The 18109-nt window shown below is 36.6% G+C and overlaps 1 protein-coding gene across 4 annotated transcripts in view; it reads right to left on the bottom strand.

Annotated features, from left to right (window-relative positions):
- CD47 (CD47 molecule) overlaps positions 1-18109 on the bottom strand; it is a 62121-nt gene that overhangs the window by 26976 nt on the left and 17036 nt on the right. For all 4 annotated transcript variants that reach the window (XR_002775349.1, XR_002775350.1, XM_012810380.2 and 1 more), the window contains exons 3-6: positions 15159-15248; positions 3389-3496; positions 2196-2288; positions 1084-1176 (exon numbers count right to left, since the gene is read on the bottom strand). Coding sequence is in view for 2 of the 4 variants with exons in the window: in XM_012810380.2 (XP_012665834.1) it covers positions 1084-1176; positions 2196-2288; positions 3389-3496; positions 15159-15248 (384 nt within the window). In the remaining 2 variants the exon portion in view is untranslated. The remainder of the gene's footprint in view (positions 1-1083; positions 1177-2195; positions 2289-3388; positions 3497-15158; positions 15249-18109) is intronic.

The raw sequence follows: 18109 nt of genomic DNA on the forward strand, positions 1-18109 counted from the left end.
TCCAGCCAGTCAGAGCTTGGTTATTATTTCAAAAGTTCTTCCGTAAGTATAGGCATAGCAGTTTGGCTGCTTGAATAATCAGCCCACAGGTCACATATATAGACATTATGCTTCTAGCAATGTGAAAAGTACTATTCTCACTGCAAGAAAACTTAGTTTAAAAAGAAAAGCTTACAACACAAAATACTGTCAAGTTGGTGCAGAAACAGGAAGTCTCATTCACTGGTGGTGGTAACTGGTGGTGGTAACGCAAAATGGGACAGACATTTTGATACAAAGAGTTTGGCAGTTTATTAATGAAACTAAACACACCCTTAACATTACCCCAATGGAGTTACAAACATATGTCCACACAAAAAATAGGCACGTGGATGTTTATAGCAAGTTTATTCATGGTCACAAAAAATGGAAAGTAATAAGATGTCCTTCAACAGGTGATGGCACAAACAAACCATGGACATCCACACAATGGAATATTATTCAGCTCTAAAAAAGAATGAGCAATCAATGCATGAAAAGATATGTAGGAAAGTTAGATGCATATTTCTAAGTGAAAGAAGTCAATCTGAAAAGACTACATAATACGGGACTCCAACTACAAGATATTCTAGAAAATTGCAAAATGATGGACACAGTAAGAAGAGTAGTGCTGTCAGGGCTTTGGGGAGAGAGAAAGATGAATCGGTGGAGCACAGAGGAATTTTAGGGCAATGAAACTATTCTGTATGATACTGCAATGGTGGACACACATCCTCATACAGTTTTTAAAACGCATAAAACATACAACACCATAAGTGAACCCTAATGGAAACTATGAACTCTGGGCAATAATGATATCGTCAATGTTGGTTCATTACTTGTAGCAAATGTGTTACTCTGGCAGAAGATCCTAAGGAAGGGAATCTGGCGGGGGGGGGGTTGGGTTATATGGGAATTCTCTATACTTTCTACTCAAGTTTTTGTGAACCTAGAACTGCCCTAAGAAAATATTAAAAGAAAAAGAAAGGAAAAAAAAAGAAGAAGAAAGAAGAGCTCTGTCCAAGAGTAATCCAAATCAGGACTACAGGCGGATGTGACTCTTACCTGAAATACATAGACTCAGTCCAACCCCAGCAAGTACATAGACCAGCACTTGAATAATCAGTAGGGCAATGACGAAGGAGGTAATCCCAAAAGCTGGAGGAAGGAAAAGAATTTAAGAGTATTTAAGAAGCAATCACTCCTATCTGCATTTGATGCAATCGGGAAGACCCTAGAACCAAAGACTGACTTTGGAGTTCCTTGTCAGATGGCAGATGCTTTTCCAGTGACCCACTCCTTCCACACTAGTCAGCTCCAAGTTCACACATTCAGTAGCTTTCTATTTTCATGGTCAGTGAAGCTGGACTGGCAGTTTTTACCCCGATTCTTAGAACAATGCTCCTTTCACCACCCTTGTGCATTTTACAGTTGGGATAGCTATTATGCTTGGCTTCTCCACATGCACACAGAATTACTCTGGTGGAGAGAACCCTTATACAAACATGTGATCGTAAATATCGGATTCTATCTTGTACATCTGGAAAGCTATAATTTTATAACAAATCAATACCTTTCTGATGTACACCGAGTCAGTGACAGACTCTAAGACCAAGTGTTAGATGGTGACTCTAATAATAACAAAAACATGTCAGTGATTTATTTTCAAACTACAGTGGAAATAACACTAATTATACTTTGGATATCTATGTCATCCTTTAAAACTACAGTATCAAGGTTTGTTAATAACTAAAAAAAGTGTTTCTACTATTCGTGATTTATAATCCCATTTTATATTAATAGAAGTAGTCTTTTTAACAGACAGCCTTAACAATAGAGAAAGACGGTGTTTAATATCTACTTATAAATTTAAAAAATTGAAATTAGAATATTAAGATAATTATTGAGATATTAATACTATTAAAAATTATGCTGACTGGTATCCAGTACATATGATAATTACTTTTTTCAAAATAATCAAATGCCTTAAAGACTTAGGATAACCTTAAAAGTAGTCTGAATGGAGAAATGCTCATGAAGAATAGCATGGAAAGTCTTTTAATAAATCATATTTATTTTAGTTGTAAAAAGAAAACGACATAAGAATACTTTCACCAATGGTGACTTTTTAAAATGAAAATTGTAGGCAAAATCATGCAGTAACAACAAATGCTCACCTGTTTTAAACACGTAGTAGTTAAGTATTATTAATAATCCTGTAGAAGTTACAATTAAGCCAAGTCCAGTAGCATTCTTTACTGAATATTCACCTGTTAATAAATAAACATATTTTAAAATATTTTCCCACATACTTTCTACTCTTCAGGAAAACTAACATAATTTATTAAATGTATTAATCTCAATACTACTCTTATAAACTTTGAAAAGTTTAAAAATGTATGTTTCCTTCAAAGCTTCAGACAGAATAAGTGACAATTTTTTGATTATTTAAGACCAAAACTTAAGACATCCAAGCCTCAACATGTTCAAACTTTAGATAGGCTCTACCTCTTTCTTAACTATCTTACAGAATGCTAGATGAGAAACCGTGTACTCATTCCCTTAATTTGCTGTGTTCAGTATAGCCCTAAATCAAATTAATTGTTCTTTCAAATTGTCCTCTGAATGCACTTCCTTCCTCCCCACACCCCCAATAGTCCCAGAGGCAGGTGAGCTGCCCAATTTACATCTCTACACAGTATACCTGAACTGCATTCTCCTCTAGAAACAAGGACGGCTGGGTGTTACAGTCTACCTCTGAATCCTGGCCTCTATTTGCTTTGCTTTTCTTGTGCCGCACACCCTTATTTCCCACCTCCACAAACCTCCCCCAAATGCAACTGCCAGTTCAGACAGACCTAGTTCTATTCCATGTCCTGGGCCACTGAAGTTTTCTTCTGTCGTAGGTGGTAAAGCCCTAGAAATTAGTGATTTCTAATCCCTAGAATCTGAGAATATTACCTTAATGTCAAAAAAATTACATTATATGGCAAAAGATATGACTGAGTTAAGGACCCTGAAAGGAGGAGCTTATTCTGGATTATATAGGTGAGTCCTAATTCCAATGACAAAGCTCTTTTTAAGAAAGAGGCAGAGGGAGATCAAACCGGAAAAAAAAGAAAAGAAAAGAAAAAGACTGTGCTTCTTCAACAAATACAGAATCTAGAAGAGGCACGGGATGAATTCTCCCCCAAAGCCTAGTGAGGGAACATGGCCCAGCTAACACCCTGATTTCAGACTTATGAGCTCAGAGCAGCAAGCCACCCAGTTTGTGGTAATTTGTTCCAACAGCCCTAGGAAATGAATACACTCCCTCCTGGAAGAACCTCACCTACATCCTACTTTTCCTCCTAGTAACTGTACTTCTTACCTGGGACGAAAAGAATGGCTCCAACAATGATGATTATGGTGACCAACAGTCCAGCAACAAGTAAACCAATGGTTTTCTCATCCATGCGACCGGATCTATACTGAAGTGCTTTAAAAAACAACAACAAAGAATTATGATCTCAAGCATGAGTGAGTCCACCTTGGTAATTCATAAGGTATGGAGACACAGTTGCAAACTTCATTCCATCAAGTCACCTATATTTTTCATAAGCAAATAGTCCATGTCATGGTAGTATAAACATGGTCACTGAATTTACAGGTAATGCCTTACTGCCTTACATTTTAAGGAATAAAGTTCTATAAAATGGGCTTTCTCAAGTGAGGAATTATTAACATTTTGAGCCAGACAGTTCTTTGTATATGGGGGCTCCTCTGCGCGTTCCAGAATGTTTCGTGGTTCCCCTGGCCACTACATGCCAGATCCAGTAGCAGCCCCCAGTTATGTCAATCAAACTCCAGTCAATCAAACTGTTTCCAGGCAGTGCCAACATCCCCTGATGAGCAAAATCACCCCAGAATGACAACACATCACTGGTGGGCATCATGTGGATGGGAAATAACTGGTTAATTAACAATAGGGAAAAAAGAGAACTCTGCTCCACCGTCTATAAAATTAGTTAACCCATCTAAAAATCTGGACATTTTGTTTTGAGAAAGAGAACAGAATTAACATTGGACAAATCACACTTTTGTGAAATCCTAAGGAAGAAAACGAACTTAAATGTTAAATAAAATATTTTAATACAAATAAATTACAAGGACTCAACAGAATTCATCATATATGTTATTGCTTCTAATTCTAGCTCTACTGTCAAGTGCCAAGTACCTTTCCTGAAAGAGTAATGTAAAGGATGAGTCTTAAAGTATTATTTCTTTTGCTACATATTGACTTTTTTGGTTGGTTAGTATTAATTTTTCATCAAGAAAGTTTTTTTTTTTTGTTTGTTTGTTTTTTTTCTTGAGACAGAGTCTCACTTTGTTGCCCTGAGTAGAGTGCTGTAGCATCACAGCTCACAGCAACCTCCAGCTCCTGGGCTTAGGCAATTCTCTTATCTCAACCTCCCAAGCAGCTGGGACTACAGGCGCCCACCACAACACCTGGCTATTTTTTATTGCATTTTGGCCGGGACTGGGTTCAAACCTGCCACCCTCAGTATATGGGGTCAGTGCCCTACCCACTGAGCACAGGCACCGCCCATCAAGAAAGTTATTAAAGGTAATCTAAAAGCAAACTAAATAGCAGAGAGAAACAGAGGTTGTGACTGAAATTCTGCTGTCATCCACACATGGATATTCTCCATGTCAGTAATCAATAGGTGGGTAACTGCTATGAGCAGGAAATATGTTAACTGTTATAGTTAGCATTTAATTTACCTCTTAAATACAGTAAAAACAATGAGTAAATCTCTAAATGAGCATGATAAAAATCTATGTTTAAGGTATACTCTAGGCACCTGAAGACTTTTTGAATCCCTACCTACCCATATTGTAGATTATGACCTTGATTTTATTCTCTTTAGAAGGAGAGGGGAGGCCTAAGCAATAAATAACAAATCCTGAAGCTGAATAACTGAAATTCACATTAATTAGAAAAGAGAAATCTACATTAATCAGGAAACATCCCCAAGATTTTATTTGATCTGTTACCTCCATCTAGTCCTAGAGCTTACGTGGCTCCTACTCAGTCATATCTCTGCCTTCTTATCAGGCACAGAGTTTTCACAGCTTTTTCATTTTCTAGGCCAATGGTTCTCAACCTTTGAAATGCCACAGCCCTTTTATACAGTTCCTGTGGGTCACGACCCACAAGTTGAGAACAGCTGTCTAGGCTCAAATAGTACGCAGAATGAAATTGAATGTTATGGGTCACAAAAGGCACAGACACAGAAAAAGAAACTCTTGACACATGTCACATTTTCCATTTTAATCCTATGTATATTGTTATCTAAATAGACATTGAAGGTTCTGTGAGGGGTTGTAAAATTGAAGTTCTGTCAAGTGTACCTCACAATCCATCAAACATTCATAAGAGACTCTTTCGAGTTTAATTCACCACATGAAAGAGCTACTAAGATCAAGCAACAAGAATTTGCCTTACAGTACAGTGTAATTGCATGCAAAGGGTGTCGGATGTTATTCTTAAAAAAAATTAAGGATTTTGAATTTCATATAAAATTCTTCCTTTTCAGGCTTAGAAGAAGTGCTATAGGAGAAAATTATGCCAACAACAGCAACAAAAATAAAATACCAAAAACACTACTGTAGACAGTGTTCATTCTACCATAGAATGGCTTTTTCCTTGGAGTATAACTACACCATATATTGGAGATAGTTTTAGTTCCTATTGATTGGATCAACTACTACTTATTTTCGAAGCCACCTTAAGTCTGTCCTTAAGCTAAGCAGCCATTTTCAATAAATATATAAGCTGAGCATCCGAAATCCAAAATACTTCTGGTCCTAAATATTTCAGATAAGATACTCAACCTGTATTAGCAGGGTCAACTTAAGTAATCACAGCCAGTGAAAAAGTAACTTTCTGGGTTTTTTTTGGCTGGGGCTGGGTTTGAACCCATCACCTCCGGCATATGGGGCCGGTGCTCTTACTCCTTTGAGCCACAGGCGCCACCTTCTTCTTGTTTTTTTTTTTAGTGAACCTTCTTGAGTTTCTTCAGGCTCATTTTCTTTGTTCACACTGGCCACATTTCAGTAGGACCCCAGCAAGTATGGGGTAGGGAACCTGTTGCTAGACCAGTTGCCAATCTTCTCCGAGTTGTTAATAGGCAAGGAATCTGATATGAACACCACAGAATCCAATAATCTCAAGGACCTTTCATTGGTGATCTTTTACTATACTTTAATAAATGGATTTGTCCTTATTTATCAAATTTATCAAAACATTAAATGCAACAAAGAAAATAAATTCAAGTAATTCCCCAAACACTTAGCATTAAGATGCAAATAATTTAATGTGTTTTTAACAGCAGGTTCTTATCAAACTTCCTGGTATGATTTTCTGCCTGCTTGGCAAGACAATCTATGTAATTGTCTGTATGCCTAAAAATCTGTATGCTTTTAGAGATTTCCCTCAGGTAAAACTACTGACATTAACACACAAAATAAAACATATGAAGAAAAATAATTATGTATATTTTAAACAAAAATCTTATAACCTGGTGATGCCTGACACAGGAATATCAAATTATCATGTGAGACAGTATAACATTTTTGTGAACAAATTAGGAATTCTAAAATTTTCCTTTTCATATCTTTCATCAAATAATTAGACCTTGCAGGCAACTTCTCAGAAATGTGTTGATTTGTTCTATGAACATTTACCATGTACCCTACTATCTTACCAGGCCCTTTTATTAGTCCTAAAGCCTGGAACAAGTAAAAGATTATTCAACATTGCTCAATACTTGGTTGAGCATTATTAATCTATGTGATAATCACTATTCTAAGTGTTACAGTGAACACAAAAGGCAAACACAGGGCCTGCCTCAAGGCCCTTACATCCTAAGGGGTGAGAGCCTGTCCTTGGGAGGGGGGGGGACAGTTATTACCTGTAGCTCTTCTTCCCCAGTTAAAAAGGTGAGTCTATTCTAGACTAAGAAGCCTCCTTCATGTGTTTAATCTTGCAAAGATACGTGAGTAAAGCATCTCTCTCTAGCCACCTGAAGAAACAGCTAAAGTTATAAATAGAAAATAAGGTTCTCTGGTCTCTTTGTGACTGACAGAAAGCACATATAGGATAAAATGTAGGTTATGGTTGATGATATCTAGTGAAATCACTAATCAACATGTTAAGTCTTTAAGATACTCCCAAACGGGATGTGCCAAGCCCTCCAGGCCCATATAGACTGCAGTCCATGTACAATAAAACCCCCAAATCCAAGATTTCAATACCTGCTCAAAAACATGACATTTTGAGGATCCCTTACCAAGTAATCAGTAAGTGCTGAGAGAGACAGGAAGGCTTTCCAGTACAATGCATATTAGATTAAGACCGAATCAATCATCAAGGGAGATGTGTTTGGATTTCATTATTATAGTGCCATTTTCTGATAACTCTGGGGAAGTAACTTTAGAATCATTTGCTATCTGCTGAACTGAAAATCAATATTGTTTTGATGCAGAATAAAGCACATCTGACAACTTTTTACATAAAACTAATCTTAATTTTTAAAATTATTTAAATTGCTATTTTTCAAATATTTACCATATCCATTTAAAACACATACATAAGGCTTTGAGAAAGTGGTGATAGAAAAAAATGAACATTAATGCAAATTATGTACTGGATATTTACCAGAAGGCGAGTAAAATAATTTTATAATAAACTCCATATACTATCCAACTTTCTCTGATTACACAACTCTGAACAACAAATACTGAGGAGACATCATGTTCCCAGTCTACAGGACCCAGAAATAAAAGAGCCCAGCCTTTGTGTTACAGAAGAGGACATTTAACTGCCTTCTCTTATTCCAGACTTTTCCTGGTCTCATGGATGGTTTTACAATTTCAGAGTTTATGGAGCAAGTTGAGATGTCTGGATTTAGAAAGGGTCAAGGGATTAGTAACTACATTTCTATAAAAGAGTAAAATGTTTTGTTCAGTTCTGCCTACAGTAAGCACATGGTCACATTATTTAATAATAGAATGTGATTATGTGGACAGGACCAAAAGGAAGGAAGCACTTGGAGTTCAAGATGATTTAATAGAATACACAGTAAACTTAATAACAAGGTCCTAATATTAGGGTCTATCAACCAGCTCAAAGAATGATTCTTGGTTAAGAATATTCATTGTAATGTTATCTTACTTGCTTGGATACAAACTTCCTAGTCCAAGTTAGGGTATGTCTTCATTTCTTCAGAATGATTTTTCTAATACGAAGAAACTCTGTCTCTTTAATTCTTCTAAATGTGCTTTTATGGCCTAATTAAAATTCATTATTAAGCTGATCCTCAAGTCCAGATTCAGGGACTGAACAAGATCTCAAGGCTGTCACGATGGAGAATTTTTTCCTTGAATTTCCTAACAATGACATCTACAGGAACATCTACCCAAATATCTCTGACCAAAATCCTTGAATAACCTTGAGCAGAAAGAGAAAGTTAGAAAAGGAAAGATGCCTAGAATGTACAAATTTGAAATAAATTACAGTAGTCTTCACTTGGCATTGTTCTAACAGGCATGAATTCCAATAACCATGGTGTAGTTAAATGATTCCCCAAACACCGTTTAATTTTAATCACCACAATACATTAACTGAATAATTGCATAAAGTACAACTTCACTGCTATCTCTTCAGTCCACAGATCACTATATCAACAGTAGGTATGTACCCTGATCAGTCATTGATCACATCACTTCTTTTGAAGACTGCTGGTAACTATTCAGCGCATATCTGTTATTCGGTCCATGCAGAGACCAAAGCACTGAGTTGTGTTACCTCCTTGTATTCCAGCAATAACCCAAGTGACATTTTATAGTGGACAATCAAAAGAAGAAACTAGGCAAGAAAGATAAAAGAGTAAGGAAATAAGAAGCGATAAATGCTCAGTGTAAAATTCAAAAAACAGACCATTAATGGAGTTAGAGAAGAAATAGCTGACTGGGGGAAGATGGACACTAGTGCCACCCAACAGACTCTAAGGGATGCAGCCAGAGGAACTCAGTGACCACAGACTTACTGGCACAATTGAGGAAAGTGAGGAGGGAGGTTTTGACAAAAAGAACGGAGATGTCCCAGAGGAGGTGACGCAGGCAAAAAAACCAACCAACAAACAAAAAAACTTTAAACATAAAAATACATTAAAGGAAATCTTTCATGACATGGAGAGTGCAAAGGATAAAATGTTAGAAGCTAATCGAAACTTAGAAAAAGACAATTCACCAAAACATATAAAAGATCCAAAGTTATACAAGAGAATAGGTGTTCAAACTGCTCTTGATAAAATACTTTCATTCTCAATATTTTTAACAATATAATTTACCATGTACTAAATACTAGTTTACTGTTGTGTTTTCATTTCCTAGTGCAGTGTAATTGTTACTGGTAGTAAGAAGAGTTTTTAATGTTTTGACAGAAAGTCTTAAAGGTCATGGAACAATAGTATTTGTTCTCATTCATTATTAAGATTACTTCACAGAATTTCAGCTGACATGGTCATGTCTGTAGTCTCACCATTCTGTGCAAGGAAATGATTCTCTGTATAGGAAAAAAGTTTAAGGAAAGGACAAAAAAGAATAGGTATAGGCTGATCTCAAAGAATTTCAGAATGTTAGCCAGTTCTTCAGTTCTTTATATACACAGCTGGGCCTTAATCCTTCCTACAGGATCTAGAGGACTAAGTGGACAACACCTGAAACCATTTAGAAACCATCTAAATGATCAAAGAACCTGGTATCATATCAAAGAATGAGGATAAAGCCTGAGCATGAGCTAGGAACTTAATTGTTCGAGGTGTAGCAGACTGGGTTAGTACAGCTTTCAGAACACAAAGTATCTGAAAGGCAATGCTATCAGTTAAGTCTTGATTTTTGAGGCTAGTCATCTCTGTGCTGTCTGCTAAGCACAGAGATCCTGCTTAAGAGTTTGTTATAAGTTAAAGCTAAAGGCAAAGATATTTAGGCCCATTTCCCTGGAAAAGACCTTTGTCTTTGAAATGTGGCCTAGGGCTCACCAAGTCCTGGCTGGGCTTCAGGAGTGTAGACAACTTCACAGGCTTCTTCCTCAGCGGAACCCACACTACCTGGAGATGCAGTTCAAGATACAGTTCTGGTATAAAGAAGAGTCTTTCTCCTCAAAGTAAGGGCATAACCTGCTGTCTTTAATGAAATTTCAGCCTAGTAAAGGCCAAGGTTTTATCTTGGACCACAAAAAAGACTCACATGCAGAGCCAGAAAAACCACTGAGTGAAATCCCCTGTAGTCAAGGACAGACCATAATAGCAATTAGGAAAACTTAAAGAGAACTAGAAATCTGGAAAGTAAAAGTCATGGGGTCTGAGTTACTATTAATACCTTGAGGGCTGTAACATACTGGATGTTATAAAACCCATACCAAGCAGGTGGAAGAGAGAGGTGCCTTCCTATTTGGTGGACTCTCAGGCCATAAACAAGATACTAACAGAAAAGTTAGGTTCAGATCCGTGCAAAGACACGACAGAAGGCACAAGACAGGCAAACACCCGTCTCCTGGGCTGAAATGTGAGCACTACGGAGCCAGGGCAATCTGAGCCTCACTTCCATACTCTGAGCATTCAGCCCAGTATCTAACAATCAGTAGTCACTCTGTTAGTAGGTATTCACAGAATAAATGAACGAATTAGGGTACCATTCTGCTCTGTCAATAACAGTTTCATCTAATCATGTAGTGTGTGTACAGATATAGTTTTACCCTTCATGGAAGGAAAAATCTTTAAAATAAATTCAAAACAGGGAGGCAGTATAGAGTAGCAGTAAACAGTTTGGGTTCAAATCCCAGTACTGCCAGCAAAGGGCTGTGTAACTGTGAGCAAATTGTGGGTTAGAAACTTGAACCTCATTTTCTCATCCACAAAACAGGAGTAACAACAGTACCTAAGTCCACTGAGTTCTTGGCAGAAATAAATGTGATTTCAGATGTAGCATTCTTTGAACAGTGCTTGTCACACAGACCAACTGTGTCACAAATGTTTAGCTACTATTACCAACACCTTTAAATCTGAGCACAGGGTAGGTAAATCAAGTATAGAGGCACCTCTTTCACACACATAGACACACCACATCTGCTAGTTTTAAGTTGAGCCAAAAAATGTTCTTTAAGTTCACAAGCATGGTCCCTAAAATAGGAGCAGGAGAAAAAATATAAGAAAGAACATTCAACCTCATTAACCCAAAAATGAAAGTCAAAACAAGAAATATCTTCACCCCTTAAATGGGCAAACATTTTAGAATTAGAATAATGTCAGGTCAGGGTTGTGAGGTAAAATATAGGTATTTCATCTGCAGTAGTAATTGATACAATGTTTCTGGAAACATTATGGCAGTATATTATCTAGGGCCTTAAAATACCTCTCCTGTTTCCAGGCTTACATATCTTTAGTAGAGTTATTTTCATAGTATCAAAAAAAATTGGAAGCATCCTAAAATCCATCAAGATGAGAGTTAAGTAAATTATAGCGCATTTGCAAAAGTAGAGCACAGGCAGTGCTAACAAGACTTCTGAAGCCATGAGGGAAATCAGAAAGCACAAGTATGAAAACTATATGAGTCCATTTAAGGTTTTCTGTCTTTATTTATTTTTTTTAAAAGGGTAACAAAAAGGAATAGAAAAAAAAAAGAGTAACAAAAGGAATAGAAAAAAAAAAAAAAAAGGAAACACAAAATTTCCTAGAATACACCAATAGTTTATTTCTAGATTTTGAGACTCCAGATGATTTTTCTTTTTTCTCTGTAACTTTCTGTATAGTATAAGATGTTCTACAGTGATACATATTACTTTTAAAGTTATTAAAAACTGTCACCTATACTTATAAAAATATAGATGATACTGAACAGATTCAATCCTGGTTCATTCTATTAAATGTCATGCCATTAATGATCATGCTGTAATCAGCACACATCTATCAATCCAAACTCAACAAATCCTACTAATGTGTAGTAATTTTAGTCTTCCCTGCCCAAATCACAAGACTAAAGCTTGGGTCTGCCAACATGGTTAAAAGCTTTCCCTAATATCAGCGATGACAGGGTAGATCTTTTTTTTTTTTTTTATTGGACAGGGTAGATCTTGATGTTGTACTAGTACTTTTCTGGATATAAAAGGCTTACTGAAATTATAAGAAAATTCCCAAAAGAAGTCTAGATACTCTTGAAAGTAAGAGTTGTTGAAAAGTCTTGACAGTTGCCACTGTCAGCTCTTTCTTCTCTTTTTTATCCTTTCAGAAAAAAGCTGAGAACATCTCTGAAATTACTAAGCATTTCCATGGTGCCATACATTGAGAAAATCTCTTAGAACATAATCAGTCATCTCCCTACCATTTTTATATATCACTGTAGATAAACACGGTTTAACCGTCTGAGTAAAAGTAAAATTCATGAAATATACAATATTATGGTGGCCAACCTACTACCAACATTTTACTAGCTTTCAATATTTTAAAGGTCGCAAAGTATTAAGTAATATTTATTCACTACCTGGATAAATGTTTACTGATCTTCAGGGTACTACAGGGAAAGTAGGAATAACTCTTACATTTTAAAAGTTTAAAGGTTTAGACTGTCACTTCAGAACTTCACTAACTTAGTAAATTACCTTAACCAAAATAAAAAATATATATATAATTGAGTATGAACATTAATCAGAATGCATATTACCTATTTACCTAGGAATGACAATTCTAAATCTGATGCAACATAAATATTTCCCTCAGAAGTCTGGTTACATGATTATTACAGGAAGGCGAGATCATAGAACACAGCTCTCTCATCACTGCTTCCTTAGAGGCTGCAGAACTGCATGGTGAGGATAACAAACAGGGCTCCAAATGGGCTTTTCCAAGGCTGAACACACGTACAGACAGAAATTCAAACTAGGAAAATAAAATAAGAAAATCTAAACTCTCCAAAGTATAACTTTCTATCTTAACCCAAAGATAGCCTGTTACTATCTGTTTACTAAATAAAATATTATATGTAAATGTTCTATAAATATGAAAATGCTATGTGAATTTAAGGTGTTGTTAATATTAATATTCCCACTATTCATTCTTGAGAAATTAACACCAATGTCATACTTCACAGATCCTACAAAAAAATAATTCTATGTTTTGTTTGGAGAAACAAAAGAGCCCAGAAAAGAGCCAAATAGCCAAATAATCTTAAGCAAAAAAACAAATCTGGAGGCATCATACTACCAGACTTTAAACTATACTACAAGGCTAAAGTAACCAAAATAGTATGGTATGGGCACAAAAACAGAGACACAGACCAAGGGAACAGAACAGAGAACCCAGATGTAAAACCATCCACATAAAGCTAAATGATCTTTCACAAAGCAGATAACAATAATACACTGAGGAAGGAGGGCCTATTCAATAAATGGTTCTTGGGAAACTGGATAGCCACAGGCAGAAGAATGAAACAGGATCCATATCTCTCACCAGTCACAGAAATTAATTCCAGATGAATCACAGGCTTAGATGTAAGGCATGAAGCCATAAAAATTCTAAAAGAAAACGTAGGAAAAAACTCTTTTAGATATCTACCTAGGCAAAAAATTTATGAAAAAGATCCCAATGGCAATCACCGCAACAATGAAAATAAATTAACAGGACTTGATGAAATTAAAGGCTTCTGCATAGTTAAGAAAATACTCAGCAATGCAAATAGACAAACTACAGATTGGGAGAAAATATTCACAAGCTATATATCCAATAAAGGGGCTAATACCAGAATATACAAAGAACTCAAGCAAATTAAGAAAAAAAAAGATTAAAAAGTTGACAGAAGACATGAATAGCTTTCCGAAAGAAGATAAACAAATGGCCAATAACCATATGAAAAAATGCTCAAGGGTCACTTAATCAGCAGGGAGATGCAAAGTAAAACCATAAGGAAATGTCACCTTACCCCTGTTAGAACGGCTTTTATTAAAAAGTCCAAAAACAACAGATGTTGGCATGGATTCAGAGAGAAAGAAACACATGCTGCTGAGGGACTGCACATTAGCACAACCTTCCTGGAAAACAGTATGGAGATTCCTCAAAGAACTGCAAGGAGACCGACCATTTGATCCAGCAATCCCACTACTGATTACTTACCCAAAGGAAAAGAAATCATTTCATCAAAAAAATACCTGCACTCAAATGTTTATTGCAGCACAAGGCACAATTGCAAAGATGTGAAATCAACCCAAGGGCCCATCAATTCATAAATGGATTAACAAAATGTGGTATATGTATACTATGAAGTACTACTCAGCCATCAAAAAGAGAAATCACTACATTTTGCAACCATTTGGATAACCCTGCAGACGATTATCCTATGTTAAATAACTAAAGAATGGAAATTGAAAATAAGCAATGTGCACAGAGGGAAGTAAAACTCACCGGAAATAGAGCAAAGCAGAGGGGATGGGCAAAAACCTACGTCGCAGGTATTATCAACACTCTCTGGGTGATGGGCACACTTACAGCCTGACTTAAGCAGTACAAAAGCAACACATGTAACAAAAACATCTGTAATCCTGTGATATTTTGAAATAAAAATAAACAAGTAAACCAATTAAAAGACCTCCTTCTTAGGAATTAAAGGTGAACTGTAGCAAATATGGGCAATAATATATATTTCAAGGGTGGCACCTGTGGCTCACTGGGTAGGGTACTAGTCCCATACACCAAGGGTGGCGGGTTCAAACCCAGCCCTGGCCAAACTGCAACAAAAAATACCCAGGCGTTCTGGCAGGTGCCTGTAGTCCCAGCTACTTGGGAGGCTGAGGCAAGAGAATCACTTAAGCCCAGGAGTTAGTTGCTGTGAGCTGTGATGCCACAGCACTCTACCAAGGGTGACAAAATGAGACTCTGTCTCTTTAAAAAATATATATATATTTCAAAGATATTATTAATATTCAAACTATATATTCTTATATTTATCACAATAAAACTTCCTAACACAAGTTAGTTAAATATTTCACTGATAATTTCTCCTAAAAATAATTTCATCACTGAAAATAAATAAAAAGTAGAAATACTTACTTTTAATTCCAAACTGTCCCCAAAACAGAAGTAGAGCAAAAACTGGGAAAATAACAATGAGAATATTCTCATTTGGAGAAAACCATGACACTGGGGAGAAAGAAAATAAAAATCACAATTAATATTTACTATCACTTTAAATCCTACAAATGGGCTATCATTAACAATAGAACCTCTATAAATTGACCAATCAGGGACTATAATGAACTGTAACATACGAAGGTGGTCACCATAAGGAAAGAATACTGATATGCACATGCGGTTCATGTCTGGTCTATGAAAATTAGGTCAACTTAAGAAGGTGGTCAATGGAGGCGGGTGGTCAACTATGGAGGTTCTATTGTCTATATTTTATTGTGGAGATGAAAATAAAAATAATTAAAGCCTTGACCTTGATTTTTACATATATTTATATACACACACATAAGAAACAAATTATACATAATTTACTTGTATAACAAATTTTATTCATGAAACAAAAAACTATAGTTGTTGAAGTGGTTTCTTAGGACATTTTCAGTAATGTGTATTTTATAGAAGGTGGTACAGCACAGGAGCTGAGAATGGGGCTCTGGGGCTACAAAGTTCGAGTTTGAAACTACTCTGATTCAACAACTATGTAACCCTGGCAATGTCTTAATGCTGCTCTGTTTTTCAGTGAGGGTATAACATAGTACCTAGACCTTGAAGGATTGTTGTAACTATTAACAAAGTTAATAAAGTATATGCGAAGTGCTTGAAACAAAGCTCTCAGCCCTTACCAAGTACTCGGCAAATACTAACTACAATTATTATTCTATGTTTGTATTTTGAATACCTGTATGTGTATAATGCCAAAAATTTATCTTTAAGCAATAGTGACATGCTCCTGTAAGCACTGACTTAGAGGACCTAAAAGAAGCTGTATCGCTAGACACCCTCTCTGTGACTAAGACCAAGAGAGATGAATTCTGCCTTTTCACTTACTCTGCAATGAGACTTATTACTGAATAGTTAGGCTTCAGAAGGCTTGTTTACATGTAAAGTAACATGAATGATTTTAGGTTATTGAGGAAGTTGTTATTAAGTCAGTCAAATGTTTTTACAGTGAAGAGATATCTACACATCCTTTTTAAAGGAAGATAAGATTTAAAATAAGATTTGTTTTGAACTTAAAAAATTAAGTTAAATTGCATTCAATAAGCCCTTAAGTTCGTAATTTTAGCTATAAAATTTCTTCTCTAACAGTAAAGCCAAGTGAACGCATTGAAGCGTTCCCAAGTTTGCCTGGACAGGGGGCTGAGCTGTAGCAAGAGCACTTCTGATACCGCCCTAAGCAAGCACCGCCATTCCTCTGCAATCAACACTTCTCATTCAAATCCTGCCCTGCTCTGCCCCTCAGGATCAGTGAGTGGGTGAGGAACTTTGCTGCCTTCCACTTCAAAATGATAGCCACATTATTTCTTGTGCCTATAATGTTAAATCCTGGAAATAGGTTTATATCAATCTCTAGAATATAACAAAGTATAAACCCTATCTTAGGGAAATAAAATTTTCAGAATTTAGTATTTTTCCCTACAGGTAGTAGAGACTCAATACAAGGTTAAGATAGTCATACAATAGTTTAGCAAGTGTATAGAAGACTATTTTTTTTGATGCACCCATGCTTTTAAGATTTCTACCAAGAGATAGATATTTTTAGATATCCTGTATCAATACCTGAATTTTCAACCATTGAACTAAACAGCTTCCCATATCCCCCTCCAAAACTCCACTTCAAGACAATCTAAAATCCTATCAGAAAAAAATTCTGTGAATCATGTGTAGGTTTTTTATATGTAATGCCCAAAGGATATGGTAAAAGTTCTATGATTTAATAACTATGCATAAGCAATTTATTTCTCTTTATCCACTACCTTCACAATTTTGTTCAAAGTCGATATATTAACTCTTTGAATCCTCACAATTATCATATGAGAAATTATTAACTACTCCCTAAGGTCAGGGACACTGAAACACAATGAATCAAGGGTCTTAAACTTCTTAAATTTTCACGACCCAAACTGACTCCTAATATCCTCCTACTCCACCTCCTACCGAACCTCCCCTCCCAGTTTTCCTCATTTCAGTAGTGGTGACTCCACTCTCCAGCTGCTCAGGAACAAAAATCTCAAGGATTACACTCGTTCTGCTTTCATTAACAGTAGAACCTCTATAAATTGACCAACCAAGGGACTATAACAAACTGTAACACACGGAGGTGGTCACCATAAGGAAAGAATACTGGTAGGTACTGGTTTCTCTCATATACTACATATAGCCGGACAGCAAACTCTGTCAGCTGTACCCTCAAAACACAGCCACTATCTCCACTATCTGATCTCATGCTCAAGACGAGCTGACGAGGGCAAGTTCTCTCACTGACCACCCCCCTGCTCAGCAGAACCATCTTAGGGTATACTAGTAGAAATCTATTCATAGTAAGAGGTGTACACCCCCGGTCTGACCACTCACTGTACACTTATTCCACAGCACCACTGAAAGCCTACCATGGTTAGGTATCCCTCTCAGCTATTCAAAGTCCAGAAGAGAACAAGGCAAGGAGCCCAGAGCTTGAAGAGGGGCAGGGTTGAGGAACAGACTCTCTTGGGCAGTAAGGAGAGCTCTCTGGAGAGAAACTGGAATAGAGCCTCAGATGTGAAGGAGCCTGCCCTGTGAATCCAGGGAAGAAGAGATGCCAAAGGAGAAGTGCCGGGAACCAGATGATGATCACGGTGGCAGGAACTTAGTAATATGAGATCATGAGATCAGATGGGAGGAGTATGCTAGGGCAAGATCATGTTGAGTCTTAGCAGCTTTTTTTTTTTTTTTTTTTAAGATAGTGGCTCACTTTGTTGCCCTCGGTAGAGTACCATGACATCACAGATCACAGCAACCTCAAACTCCTGGGCTCAAGTGATTCTCCTGCCTCA

This window comes from Otolemur garnettii, unplaced genomic scaffold (assembly GCF_000181295.1).
Source record: "Otolemur garnettii isolate 467f Iridium unplaced genomic scaffold, OtoGar3 scaffold00131, whole genome shotgun sequence".
Lineage (NCBI taxonomy): Eukaryota > Metazoa > Chordata > Mammalia > Primates > Galagidae > Otolemur > Otolemur garnettii.